Genomic DNA, 14,027 nt, shown 5'->3' with positions numbered 1-14,027 from the left:
AAACTATTTTGAAAATGTGGTTTATTTACAGTACATCCTCTGTGTCCTGCAAGGACACAAGAGCAGTGAAAGTGAGAAATTTTTCATGACTTAAATACACAATAAGGGGATCTTTGAAAGCGTGGTGAAATGTGAACTCTATCAGCCCTGACCTTTGACATGACTTTTGATTGTTAAGATTAAAGATAAGCTTCTGTGCTTAGCATCTTTGTGGTCAGTAAAAAGGTCATGGAGAGAGTACTGTGCTTTAATTTCAAGTGCTGAAATTTCTTTTCCCACTTTGGCCTTGAGAGGCTGTTCACTTCAAATAATCTGTTGAGAGTTGTGACTGGATTGCAGGAATTCAAATACATGCAGTACCCCAGAGCATTATATTGTCTCACTTTACAAACTGCACATAATTTATCATCATCATCACTCTCTCTCCCTCTGTAGGAACCATATGGAGTCCTTGCCAGACTGGCTGTGCGAAGCAAAGAAACTGGAAGTTCTGGACGTGAGCCACAACCTCATCGCAGAGCTCCCGGCGCGGTGAGTCTCTCTCTCGCTCGGCGAACATGTCCCATAAGCGGAGTACAGTGCGCCATCACTCTCCCTCCCTGCCCTTTTGCCGGCCAGTCATCTATCCCCCCATGGGGCTGCATAAATCACACAGATAGCCCGTAACCTCCGCAGCACTCAGTCCATTCTCTTCCTCTTTATATAGCCCCTTTAGAAGGTCAGCTCGGATGCGGGGCACTTCCTCCTCTTCTCTCTCTCTCTATCTTTTCATTTTTCCCCCTCTTTCTCTTCCTCTTCCTCTCATCCTCTGGTCCCCTCACTGTCTGCAGATTTATTTTTTACCCAGTAAGTGTCAGAATGATGAATTTCAGCTGCGGGCTCCACTAGAGGCGCTGCTATTTTCTATTTTCACATCCTCATCCTCGCCCCCATCCTCCTGCTGCACTCTCCTCATTTCCATGAATATTTCAGCCGACTTCAGTTACAGTTCAGCGTAATGTGTCACCAGCTACGTCATCTATCTATCTGACTATCTATCTGTCTGTCGATACTACACCACTGTAAGTTCAAATACGTCCATGTGTTCATTTTTGATGTTGTGGTTCTGACTCAACCGTCTGTATATTCTTCATGCTGCAGGTTGTTATGCAGCAACAGTCTGAGGAAGCTGAGTGCAGGACATAACCAGTTGCAGAAGCTGCCTGAAAGGGTGGAGCGCCCTCTGCTGGAGGTTTTGGACGTACAACACAATCAACTGGTGGAGCTGCCCTGCAACCTGTTTCTCAAATCTGACAGGTAGCATTAATCATCAGCTGGAAGTAATTTGCGTTTTCATCAGATAATGCACCCAACATCAGACAAGAGGGTTAAGCATGGGGGGGGGGGTTGCAGGTGTGCATGAAGATGAAGGACGGAAATGATGAAAAGGAATTTTTAATCGAGGGCAGGCAAGATACTCAAGGGCGAGGATGACAGGCAAATAAAACACAACCAGCCACTACAAGGATGAGAGTGGGGGGTGTTTTAATGGGGCATCACAGAAGTAGGAATTCATGCAGAAGTTTGTAATTAAAGCGCCTCATCTCAATTTTTCATGTCTTCGAAAAAAACAAAAAAGTAAGTCTGTACTTTTTTTTACATTCAGCTTAAGATGCGTGAATGTGTCGGCCAACAAGCTGGAGCACCTTCCACCTTCCAGCCTGTCGGAGGAGAGTCACAGCATCCTGCAGGAGCTCTACCTCACCAATAACCGGCTGACAGACAAGTGCGTGCCCATGCTGACGGGCCATTCGCACCTTCGAGTTCTGCACATGGCCTACAACCATCTCCAGACCTTCCCAGCCAGGTAAAGAGGTCACATTTTACACTCCAGTCTGACTGTTTAATCTTCGCCCCTGCTCACCCACATTTAACACCTCGATGGGAGCAGCAATTATTTTCATCATTGTTAATGATCTGCTTTTTTTTTTTCTTTTATTAAACATTTATATTAATCACCTCATCTACAAAATGTCAGAAAATAAGGAAAAACGCAAGTCACAATTTGTGAAAAAGTGAACCTGGGAGTCAAAGAGATGCAGTGAACATCCTCATTTAAAATGGCAGAAGCAGCAAATGTTTAAAGGAGCTAAATGTTTGTTTTTGCTGTCATTACATAGCCCACATTAGCATTAACAGCTCTTTATTTAGTTATTCTTTTACCTTTATTTAACTAGGAATTCCCTTGAGATTAAAGAAATATTGAGAGTTCAGAAAAAAATATGAAAGATTGCAAACCAGCAGACATGTAAGGCAAGGGTCACATGACTGAGAGCTTGTACCGTCAAGTTTTCTGTCTTATCGCTTACCTGTTGCTTTGTCACACCCTTCAGTAAAATGGCCAAGTTGGAGGAGCTGGAGGAGGTTGACCTGAGCGGAAACATGCTGAAGACTGTGCCCACCACCATCATGAACTGCCGGCGAATGCACACGCTCATCGCCCACTCCAACGCCATCGAGGTCTTTCCCGAGGTCATGCAGCTGATGGAGATGAAAGTAAGCCAGTAACAGAGGCGCATTAAGCTCGTGGTGCGTACGCGTTTGTGTGAACATTGACATCTTTTCCCTCTGTCGTCAGTGTGTGGATCTGAGCTGCAATGAGCTGAGCGAGATCACTCTCCCGGAGAATCTGCCACCCAAGCTTCAAGAGCTGGACCTGACCGGAAACCCTCGCCTCAATCTAGACCACAAGACCCTTGAGCAGCTCAAGTATGTCATTATTTCTCTGTAGGTCTTTGTGTTTTAAGCATCACCTCTGGATTCTGGTCGCATGTGTATTTTGCATGTGGTGTATTTGAGTTTTTCATTTTCTTGTATAATATTTACTTATACATGTAGTCTATGTCTTTTGGAAATAGCCAGAATAGAATCCTCCCAGGGATTTGTGCATCTCTATGCCTCGCAATGATACCGTTTATTTGATCTTTGTCATGTTTTGTTGTTTTCCAGTAACATTCGCTGCTTCCGCATTGATCCGCCTCCAACCTTCTCGTCGAATGAGGCATCTGGTGGGCCTGCTGTATGGAGCCATGGTTACACGGAGGCCTCGGGCGTCAAGAACAAGTGAGTTCAGTTCAGACATTGATGGAAAAAAAAAAAACACCCGCCATCACACTCGTCCAGCAAAGCCTCACTAATCCAAACCTCTTGAGAATGGGCACTGTTAAAAAGCCAGATGACTCAAAAGAAGGGAATATTGAAGCGGTTGCTTATTGAAAACATGAATCGTACATGCTCACATGCCAAAACACCTCTGCACGGGCCAAATTGCCAATTCAACACTTTATCTTACGAGCTGAAGATGGAGCAATTTTACACATCTTTCCACACACATAAGCGACGTTCAGAAGGCAAGTGGTGATGGTGGTGGTTCTGCGGTACAGACAGATGAATCATAGAAAGCATTGTCTCCAAGGTTATTAGTGTAGAGTAGGATGATCAATATGTGAACGGTGGAGTTATTGTGTCCTTGAAGCCCTCATTGTTTCTGAACAGAGCGCATGAATGCATGATGTCACAGCTGTCTTCTGTCCGTCCTTTTCTTGTCAGACTGTGCGTTGCGGCCCTCTCGGTGAACAGCTTTTGCGGGAGTCGCGAAGCGCTGTACGGCGTGTTCGACGGGGACAGGAATGTGGAAGTACCCTACCTTTTGCAGTGCACGATGAACGACGTGTTGGCTGAAGAACTGCACAAGACCAAAAGCGAAGAGGACTACATGACCAACACCTTCCTCGTCATGCAAAGGTACGCCATGGGCTTGGTGGTCATTTTGAACATCTATTTCAAATTCATGCTTTCTGCAACAAAAACAATAATCTGCACATCCTGTCTCTCTCTCTCTCTCTCTCTCTCTCTTCTCTGTGCAGGAAACTCGGGACGGCGGGTCAGAAGCTGGGTGGCTCGGCTGCTCTGTGCCACATTCGCCACGACCCCACCGACCCCGGCGGCTGCTTCACCCTCACAGCTGCGAACGTGGGCAAGTGCCAGGCCATCCTGTGCCGTGATGGGAAGCCACTGTCCCTGTCCTTGCTTCACAACGTGGGGCTGGAGGATGAATACCGCAGGATCCGGCAGCACAGGGCTATCATCACCGAGGTAAAGATCCTTGAAACAAGCCACCAAAGGAAAAATCAATGTGGAGTGTGTTAATGTAAGCACTGTATTGATGTTTATACTCTTTTCCACAGGACAACAAGGTGAACGGCGTGACCGATTCGACGCGGATCATGGGCTACTCCTTCCTTTATCCATCTGTCATCCCTTGTCCCTATGTGCAGACAGTCACTCTCAGCCCCCAGGATGAGTTCTTCATTCTGGGCAGCCGGGGATTATGGGATGCTGTGTCTCCCACTGAGGCTGTGGAGGCTGTTCGAAACGTCCCAGACGGCCTGGCTGCTGCTAAGAAGCTGTGCACGCTGGCGCAGGGATACGGTTGCACAGACAGCCTTAGCGCTGTAGTGGTCCAGCTCAGCGTGAGTGAAGACTGCTGCTCCTGCTGCTGCTCCGAGCCTCCCCAGCCGCCTCCCAGCCCAGGCCTGGGCCCCTATCCCCCGTCGTCCTCTGCCATCAAGGAGCGGCCCTCGGACGGCTCCCTCCCAGTGCCCCCTTCCTCCTGCAGCGAAATCAGCAGCGAGATCAGCACCAGCGAGATGAGCAGCGAGGTGGGCTCCACGGCCTCATCCGACGAACCGCCGCAGAGCTCCTTGGTGCTGCTGCATGATCAGCCCCACCACCCTCACCTCCACCTGCACCACCAGGCCCACCCGCTGTCCTTACAGCACCAGCAGGCCCACGCAACCAACCAGCCCTGTCAGTACCTGTTCCCAGGTTCAGAGCTGCCCTCTGCCCGCAGCTGCTGCGCCCTCCATCCTGCCTGCTTAGCGAGTTCCTTCCAGAGGCAGCTGTCCAGTGCCACTTTCTCCAGCGCCCTGTCCGACAACGGGCTGGACAGCGAGGACGAGGAGCCCATCGCCGGCGTCTTCTCTAATGGGAGCCGTGTGGAAGTAGAGGCAGACGTCCACTGCCTCAAAGCGGAGTCCTCCTCCTCTTCGTCACCCCAAATGTCACTGCCCTCATCAACAAGCCAAGATCGAACCCTACTGACTCTTCCCCCACCACCTCCACCACCATGCACACCAGAGCCCCTGGAGGAAGGGATCGACATGAGCCTCGGGGAGGCCGAGAACGGGCTGGAGAGGGACGAGTCGTGGCAGGGAGTTGGAGCAGGAGGCGGGGATGGAGGAAAGCTTGCAGGCAAAAGGAGAATTAATGGGTCAGTGGCACGCCAGGAAAAGAGCCACAACCTCATCGAAGTGGCTGCCGACGCTCCCTCGAAGAAATCCGGGGGCTACTTCACGGCTCCGGCCCAGCCCGACCCAGACGACCAGTTCATCATCCCCCCCGAGCTGGAAGAGGAGGTGAAGGAAATCATGAAGCAGCATCAGCAGAAACAGCAGAAGCCACCTGGGACCGACCAGCCCACAGACTACTACGACACCCCTCTCTGAACAGCGACACCGCCAACTACAGCCTCATTTCCCTCCCGGCGGCAGCATGCACAGAACCCGATGTCGACCCTGAACCGCTCTGATTTTTTTCCCCAATTAAACGAGTCACAAACAAGTTTCCTCAAGAGGCTGTAAAACGCACATGAAAGCCTTCCAGCTCTACACAGCCTCATGTTTGGAGAACCATGCACTGTAACTGTTCCACCTGTTTCTACCCAAGCAACTCATAGATTAAAACAAGCAAATGAGCCCTTTAATGATACTCAACCCTTTTGAAAAAGCCTGTGGACCCAGCTCCTGGTGTCCATGGTCGTGCCCTTCTCACAGACTGTGGAACGTTTTTACATTAGACAACCAGCTGAGTATGTAATCAACACTAGTCTCTTTGCAATAGCATTAGCTCGCCACAACACTTGTTAATATGGATAACAATTCCATGGTTTCTTTGTTTGTTTTGTAAGAACTTACCATATCTTTTAATGTGAAAGCAGAGATGTTGCTGAAAGAACTTTTTAAAAACAGAGTCACATAATCTTTTTATTATCAGTGAACTATGTTGAATGGTACACTATTAATGCCACACTTAGCTGTTGTAGATAGGGCACTTAAAATACTGTATTTCTTCAGTAAATCATGGCTCTTGGCCTGTAAAATGGCATAGAAATTTTTTGTAGAAATTTGAAATACTAACTCCTAGGAGTTGCATACTCTTTATGGTGACTCAGTCACTTTTACTAATCTTCTCTGAGAGAAATGGTGATTTTTTTTTTCCAATGATTGTATATAAGAGAAATGTTGTATACTGATGCTTTTAAAGGAACTGCGTACCTGTATGTCGGTGAAAGTTTTAATGGTGGGGAGGATGTGTGGTTCACCAAGTGTTAGCTGTTATGGAGGTGTCACCCACCCCCCACCCAATCTTACAAGGTAAACCCACAAATATGACACACACACATACACCCATGCACACGCACGCGCACACACACACACACACACACACACACACCTACACAAATGTTTATGTGCAACTGCAGGTCTGAAACCCCAACATTCCATGCAATATAACATCACTGTATCTAATGAACACTAATAGACAGATCTTTGCATTCACACTTGCATGCACTCACATACTCTCTCTCTCTCTCTCACACACACACACACACACACACACACACACACACACACACATACATACATGGACACCCACAGGTAATATTAGTCCCACCTCCCTCCTACAGTAACTGTTATCACCGGCATGACTGTGTCAAGTTCAGTAATACAAACAAATATATCCACATGAAAAAGAGACAACACAAATGTTCCTGTCTTTGGTATAATAAATTTTAAATTTGTGAATATAAGTCATCCTGTCTGGGACTTGTTTTTAATAATTAGCTTTATTTTTGTGCAGTTCAAATTCTTATAAAACTTTGTTTTCAAAAATAATTTAATATAACAATAATATCGTCACATTGCTGTAGAGTTTTTATATTGAATGACCAGAAGGGGGCAATCTGATATCTATGATCTATAATATGGAATTGCTTACCTTTGAGTGCTGGAGGTAAATCTATAAATCCAATGCCTGCTCTAAAAGATACTAAGCATGAACATTCAGATGAAATATATTGATTGATTGTACTTTAAGTCTTATTTTTTTTGCTGTTTTCTTCTGTTTACAAAGTTGTTCTTGGAAAGTTCCCACTACAGTTTCTCTGTGATATGCATGTTTGCCATGACGACACTGTTGTCACCGCTGTGTTTCTTATACTTTTTCTTCACACAGATGACACTGACCACTGTAACCACCAGCATGACTCCCAGTACAGACAGCGAGGAGGCGAGCGCGAGGGTGGTTTTATCCATGGCGTTGCCCTTGTACTGACAGCTCTCCCCGTAGTACCACCAGTCATCACCTACCGCACACCTGGAGAGCAGAGAAAAACAGAGAGCGAGCGACAGGAATCAGACTTTTAGGTATTCCCAGCACTCATACAGAGCAAGTATTGAAGCTGATGGAAAATTGGTGGAAGGTAAATACAAGAGGAACTTGGCCTAGTGGGTTAAGATGAGAGTGAAAAATGGTTTACTTGCTTATATAAGGATTCATAAAGATGAAGTTTTGAAGCTATAATTAAATATTTGATATAACCACTGGGAAAACCACTTTTTTTTCAAATATGTATTTAATTGATTTGAAGAGGAACAGAAAACAGACATTTTGGGAAATATGCTTATTTGCTTTCTTGTCAAGAGTAAGATTGATATGAAGCTAGTAACAGGAGGTGGTAAGATTAGCTTAGCACAGAGACTGGAAAAATGGGGCAACAGCCAGCTTAGCTCAGTCCAAAGGTAACAAAAAATAACTACACCCTGCCAAGAAACATAGTAAAACCACAGTGTGTTGTTTTAACTTGTGCTACACAGTCTTTTTTGTAAGGTTTAAACAAACAGCATCTAACATGTTAATTAGTGATCTTACATCTGCTTACTTCTGTGTTCTAGTGTGTTATAGACCACTGGTTAAACTGACCGTTAGCTAGCTGCTAGCACTAGCTTCACATTTTTCATACAGGAGAATAGAACCAGTCTTTTCATTCAGCTCTCAAGACAACCAGTTTTTCCCAAAGTGTCAGATTATCCTTTTAATAATAGTATCACACAGGAATGATGAAGTCAAAAAGAGCTCACCTGCAAACGGCTTTCCCTTCATCCATCACACAGACCCCATCATTCAGACACTGCACGTTGAGGCAGAGGTCAGAGGGTGCAGTGGTGACATTAGAGGGTGAGGAGGAGGTGACAGGTGGTACGGTTGTGGAGGGCAGAGGCTGGGTCACGGTCAGATGAGACACATCTGCGGAGGTGAGAGAGCGGTTAAGTGGAGGAGCATTGATGAACATGAAATGAACAGGCAATGTTTTTCTGACAAATGGGTATGTGAATCATGGATGTAACCATACATATGATCCTACAAATGTTGTTTACATGGGTGGGAGAGATGAGTATGTAGAGTTTTAACAGATAAATAATTGATATAAAGTCGGATGTGGTTTCACTGTGTATATGGTTTGCTGTCTCTGTGAGACACTCCATTTGTTTTTCGGTGCTTTTACCCTCCATTGTTAGTAGAAAGATGGCGTCTCCTCCCTTGATAAAATCCCTGCTCTTGGCTCTGAGGTGGGTGAGATAAACCGGAGTTCCGGCGCCCGGCCCCCTGAAATACCTGGACCCATCTGTGTCTGTGACTTCAACGCCCACCTTGCGAGGGTCATCCCAGAAGAATACGTCAGAGCCTATTTAAAAGGTTGAAAGGTTTTATAAATATTGTATTTCAGCAAAAAAAAATATTTGTTTTTAGGTGAATAATAATTAGACTGAATCTTTTTGACACTGAGAGCAGCTGCACCTGTTGCCTTCATGTTGGGGTCAGTGGTTACGCTGCGCTGGTTCGACATGCGCTTTTGGATGTGTGGGTGCTGGTCCATCAGCATCATGGTCATCTGTTTCCAGGGGCAGGGCCATTTCTGCCCCGTGTCTCCCTCACGGGCCACCAGATGAGCATAGGCTGACAGCTCCCCAGGGTAGCCTTCCTTTCCACTGGGGTACAGCCCCATTTGGAAAGTGTAACCCTCCTTAGAAGTGAATGGGGGGCTGTAGATAGCTGTGTTTGTCGGGGTGTTTTCCATAACATTACTGAAGTTCTTCACACGCCATATAAACTCCGGGCAGGTGGTCTCAGAGAGGTTGATGTCATCCAGTGACAGTCCCCCCGTCGAAGGCCCAGGGCCCACCTTTGTCCCTTGAAAGACGACGCGGAATTTTGTTGTGACGTCCAGACTCACGTGGTGCAGCTGCCACAGCTCCTGAGGAGACGCTGTTACAGCACGGGAGGTAAAAAACAGAGAAGTTATTGAACATTTTACCAGAACACTGCTAACAGCAAATTTTGAGCAGTAATAAGATGTACTTATACCCACCATCTATGGTCTTTATAAAGCGCAGTGCTCCGTTGGGGTTAGCTTTGTTGTACTCTCGGACAAAGATCTTCAGTGTGTCACCGGGGCCGGCGCTGTTGTAGTAGAAGAACTGCAGACATTGGTAGCCTCTTTTGGGGTAAAGGAGCCTGCTTTCAAGCAGAGCTGTATCCCCATTGTTGGCTGTGCCAGTGCTGAAGTGCATGAAGTATCCTGAGCCTAAAGATCCAAATGTTGCTTGATTAATAACGGCAACATCTACACATTATTTTAATGCACTTTGCGCAGCACTCCAGTCTATCATATCTTAATGATTAAAGATAGGTTTACTTTTTTTTCCAAGGCTCATTGTAATTGTTATTCCTGTCCACACTGGCTTTGAAAAGATCCCCTCCTTGTGTGAATTTAATGTAAGAGAGAGGAAGCAAAATCCATAGTCCTTGTTTTAAAATGTATTTTAAAGATCAGTGTTCAGTGAACCTTCATCTGTCTAAGTCAGACAAATCAAGTGGGTATCTTCCAAAATTAAGGTCTTTTAGGATGAAATTCCATCTTTGTGTTTTGCTGGGCAGTGTTGCTGAGCTATAGTGGTGGGATAATAATACCTATGATGGAGGGAGTTTCATACTAAGACCATAATTTTAAATGATACAACTTGATTTGTCTAGCACAGACTGCTGAAACTTCATATTAGCTGTTGTTGAACTTCAAGAAAACTGTCACATCCATTTTTTCGCATTAAAGAGGGATTTTTTCCAATGTTAGTATGAGGAGGAGGAACAAGTGCTGTAACTGAAAACTTCTTCAGTGTGTACACAGGCACGTGAGTCTTGTTTTGTGAACCTATCCTTTAATGCATGTATGTATCTGCGCCGCATGTCATGCATATCCCCTTCAAGGTAACTCTCACCAGCGCATTTGCCCATGTTGGAGTAGTCTGTGTCAGGCCCTCCAGCAGCTTTGGAAACCCTGTCCCAGTCCGCCTTGTCCCCTTGTCCCTGGATCATACCGCAGATGTTCTCCCTTTCAAAGTCACACGAGTCCAGGAATGTGGAGCCCTGGGCTGGAGGACATTTCATAATCACACATACACACAGGTGAGGGACTTTAAACTGCCATAAACCAATCAATTACACAGTAAAAAGATTTTTTTTGCTTACTCACATATTTCCACTTCAACATTATTAATTAGAATTAAACGGCCGGCAGTAGTGGTTCAAGGTAAACCCACACTAAAATACAACTTTGGTGTTGTTGACTCTTACTGCAGTTGTAGAGGCGGTGCAGCTTGAGCAGGTCGCTGTCACTGAACTCCATGCGCTGGCCGATGACATCACTGAAAGCGGTTATCTTGGTGACAATGGTGGGCTCGGTGCCGTTGCGAAAGGCATTTTTGCTGTAGTGCATCATGGAACCGTAGTCGTAGGGGACGCCCAGCGAGCTGGAGGTGGTGTCATTGTAGGTGTTAAAGTTGTGCTCTTTACCTGTAGATCAAACATAAATGAAGGCACCAGTGCAGTTTAATTTATCATCACAGTGTCTTATTCTGCTCTCCAAATGTAGGAAATGTATTTATTATTATTATTTTTATTTTTATTTTTTTTATTTTTAGGGTCTTATAAAAGTTGCTTATCATCAGCTAACATGTGTTTAAAGCCTTGGAAAAAGTTTGCTGACATATCAAAGTACTCTGTACTTTAATGAAATATTATTCCTAAATCATATAATAAATGATTTAATGATAATTTGATGTGCAAAGGTCAAGTCCACAGTGTGTCATTTCTGAATGTGTTGATAAAGCCTTTTGCTTATCTTGTCAAGATTTTGCAGCCAGGAAAACAACACAAGCACATGGTTATCACATAAGCAATAAATCAAAGATTGCATGAGGTTTTCTACACAGGAAACCTCTTGAACACTGTGTGGACTGAAGTGATTTTTCTGTATCATTACAATGCAAATTTACCTGTATAAATGTAACATGGAAGATACCCCTCAGTCTGACAAAACTGTAATCATAAACCTATAAACAAATGCAAATCATGGAGCAGGCAAGTCATAAAGAGATAAGTTATACGTGGGAGCATGAGTTTAAATTGATTTAGCTGTGAGAGGTTCAGTACCCTCCGAGATGCGGTCCCACATGATTCTGACGTAATCATCACGGTCTGCCCTGGACTGCTCGTGCCAGAAACCCAGGGCGTGAAGGAACTCGTGTTCGATGGTGGCGATGCGGTCACAGTTTCTCCCTATGGACAGTCTCTGCTTCCCAACTCGTCGGTTTCCCACAGAGGAGAAACAACTTATGGAGGAAAATAAGGCTTTTATGAACATCACGTAGAAATTCACAATGTCTTCTCAAAGGGACTTTTGCCGTACTGATAAAATACAGAGCATAGCTTATCTTGCCATCTAAATAGACCACAAAGGAATAAAGACTCTTTCTTCCTTACCCACCACCTTTAAAAATGGAAATGTAGTTTGCTTCTCCGCTCCAAGGCTTGAATTCAATACAGGTCTTGAGGCGATATTGTTCAAAGGCCTTCAGAATCACACCTTTTGCATTGATCTCTGCAGAGAAGATTTGAAAAAACATGTCTTTCCAATTCCCTTTTAAGATTCACTATAGTCCAGTATACATTCATAGAAGACCTCTGTTGAATTACTTAAGCCTGTTAAAGCCCATGATTACATCCACTCCCATAAGGTTGATACATGACTCACCACCTCAGTGTACACTCAGTTGTTTGCATAAATCATGGACTCTAAAAATATTTTTAAGGTCATGCAATATGATATACAATACTGGAAAAAACATGTTTCCAGCAGGTTACAAAATTAGCAGTATGTTGTCATGCTTTTGCTATGCTTTCACACCCTCATTTTTAGCAAATATAGCTAAATGGAAATGACCATAAAGCATTGGTTTTAGACCAAAAAAGGAAATATCTAATGCTTTACTTTTACTGTACATATTTACAATGTACATGGAGAAACATTTCTTATGGTGAACTTAAATAGCATTTAGGTTCACATGTTCACATGCTCACAGTTACCTAAGTCATCTTCCATGTAGTATGGGATCGTCTTTGGCCACCTATACTCATCCCCTATTATAGAATTCCGAGACTGCCTCTGCATCGGTCGATAAAAGCAATCACAAAGATAGGAACAACATAAAAGAGTCAAGGTTAAGCTGTGCTTGAAAAATTCATCTATGCTGGGGAAAATTATGAATTAATAAAATTAAGTTAAATTCACATACCTCATCGAGCACAATGTCCCCCTCTACAAGATCCAGTCCTGCCTCTGTGAAGACGCATAAAGAAAGCTGGTTTACGATGGTTGTTGAATAAAAATGTGGACACATAAGGAGGAAATGTGTCTTTTTCTACCTCTGCCTGCATACCTTCATTGATGTCAAAAATGTCAAGGTCCCGTCCGCCATCCACGTCATAGTCTGTTAAAGTAGAAGAGGTAAAAAAAAAGTTGAAGAAAGTAAAGCTGAAGATGCTTAAACTTTAACTTGAGAGTTGCTTTCTTCAAAAAAGTTACTTACCTAATACTTTTGCTGTGGGCTGAACAAGAAAGAATTAAAATAAAGTTAATTATGCAAATGTATTCTAATCAAGTTTCTAGTTATCATACGACAGTAACTTAAAAAACTAAACCAATTTCTCACCAAACAAAGGGTAGTGGCACAAAGGAGGCAAACAATTTGAAGAGCAAGTAAGCTTGTAGGTTTTCTTCCCTCCATGTCCTAAAATGTCCCTTTGTGTGGGACAATTAAGTGACAGGTACTGAGCTCTGACAAGAGACTCAGAAAGCAGAAGTTAAAGAGTCATTGCAGTCACTAAAATAAAATACATGTGATCAGAAGTTGATAATTTACAGCGCTGTAAAGGGTCTGAGTTATACAACACCCTCAATCTACTTGGCTATCTGCTAACAAATCTTTACACATTTGAAGATTAGGTGCAGTGAAACAGTAAGCCAGGGGGCAGCACAACAGACATGCAGGACACTTACAAACACATAAAAAGGTAGTAATGTACTATAGCCGGGTTTTACATCCAACAAGCAAATTTAACATTGTCAAATACATTTTAATTTCACAAATTCTTAAAGTTTTGTTTTTATCAGTAACAGTGATGGTTTGTATTTTCTTTTATTAAACTCAGAATAAATCAAAGCATTTTCTTAAGACAGTTTTTTCAGTGTAATTTAACATTTAATAAAGGTAAATGTGGCCTTCTGCTTAATTTGGACAGTTCTGTATTATTCTTACTATTCATACAAGCAGTTCAATGCTCATTACAAGCTGATGTTTAGTTTACCCTTGTCATACTGTAGAAAACCATTGCCTTCCTCACTGCAACACTTAATGGACATTTCAAAAGTGACTGCTGTGATGTTTCTACTTGGTTTCTACTCACAAAACACTATCATAGTAAAAGATTGGTGACGACTCCAGCTTTAAAAAGAATTTATGACAGTACAGCAA

At 43.9% G+C, this 14,027-nt stretch overlaps 2 protein-coding genes across 2 annotated transcripts in view; one reads left to right on the top strand and one right to left on the bottom strand.

Annotated features, from left to right (window-relative positions):
* The window catches only part of phlpp1 (PH domain and leucine rich repeat protein phosphatase 1), a 110,567-nt gene extending 103,660 nt beyond the window's left edge, over positions 1 to 6,907 (top strand). Inside the window, exons 9-17 of the mRNA XM_018676515.2 lie at positions 436 to 531; positions 1,141 to 1,296; positions 1,646 to 1,846; positions 2,373 to 2,535; positions 2,618 to 2,748; positions 2,989 to 3,102; positions 3,589 to 3,783; positions 3,906 to 4,134; positions 4,227 to 6,907. Coding sequence (XP_018532031.1) covers positions 436 to 531; positions 1,141 to 1,296; positions 1,646 to 1,846; positions 2,373 to 2,535; positions 2,618 to 2,748; positions 2,989 to 3,102; positions 3,589 to 3,783; positions 3,906 to 4,134; positions 4,227 to 5,546 — 2,605 coding nt within the window. The 3' untranslated portion in view covers positions 5,547 to 6,907. The remainder of the gene's footprint in view (positions 1 to 435; positions 532 to 1,140; positions 1,297 to 1,645; positions 1,847 to 2,372; positions 2,536 to 2,617; positions 2,749 to 2,988; positions 3,103 to 3,588; positions 3,784 to 3,905; positions 4,135 to 4,226) is intronic.
* A 17-nt stretch (positions 6,908 to 6,924) lies between these two features.
* On the bottom strand, positions 6,925 to 13,368 carry mep1bb (meprin A subunit beta b). The gene is made up of 14 exons (XM_018676517.2): positions 13,206 to 13,368; positions 13,083 to 13,101; positions 12,933 to 12,983; positions 12,789 to 12,832; positions 12,580 to 12,658; positions 11,977 to 12,094; positions 11,647 to 11,825; positions 10,789 to 11,007; positions 10,434 to 10,586; positions 9,527 to 9,742; positions 8,956 to 9,423; positions 8,663 to 8,842; positions 8,238 to 8,403; positions 6,925 to 7,473 (listed from the first exon to the last, which is right to left on the bottom strand). The coding sequence occupies exons 1-14, from the start codon at positions 13,278 to 13,280 to the stop codon at positions 7,251 to 7,253; spliced, it is 2,190 nt and encodes a 729-aa protein (XP_018532033.1). The 5' UTR covers positions 13,281 to 13,368; the 3' UTR covers positions 6,925 to 7,250.
* Positions 13,369 to 14,027: the final 659 nt, after the last annotated feature.

The sequence above is a fragment of the Lates calcarifer genome, linkage group LG4 (assembly GCF_001640805.2).
Source record: "Lates calcarifer isolate ASB-BC8 linkage group LG4, TLL_Latcal_v3, whole genome shotgun sequence".
In the NCBI taxonomy this organism is placed as follows: Eukaryota; Metazoa; Chordata; class Actinopteri; family Centropomidae; genus Lates; species Lates calcarifer.
Note: the sequence above shows the minus strand (reverse complement) of the source record. Positions and strands in the feature narration are given on the sequence as shown.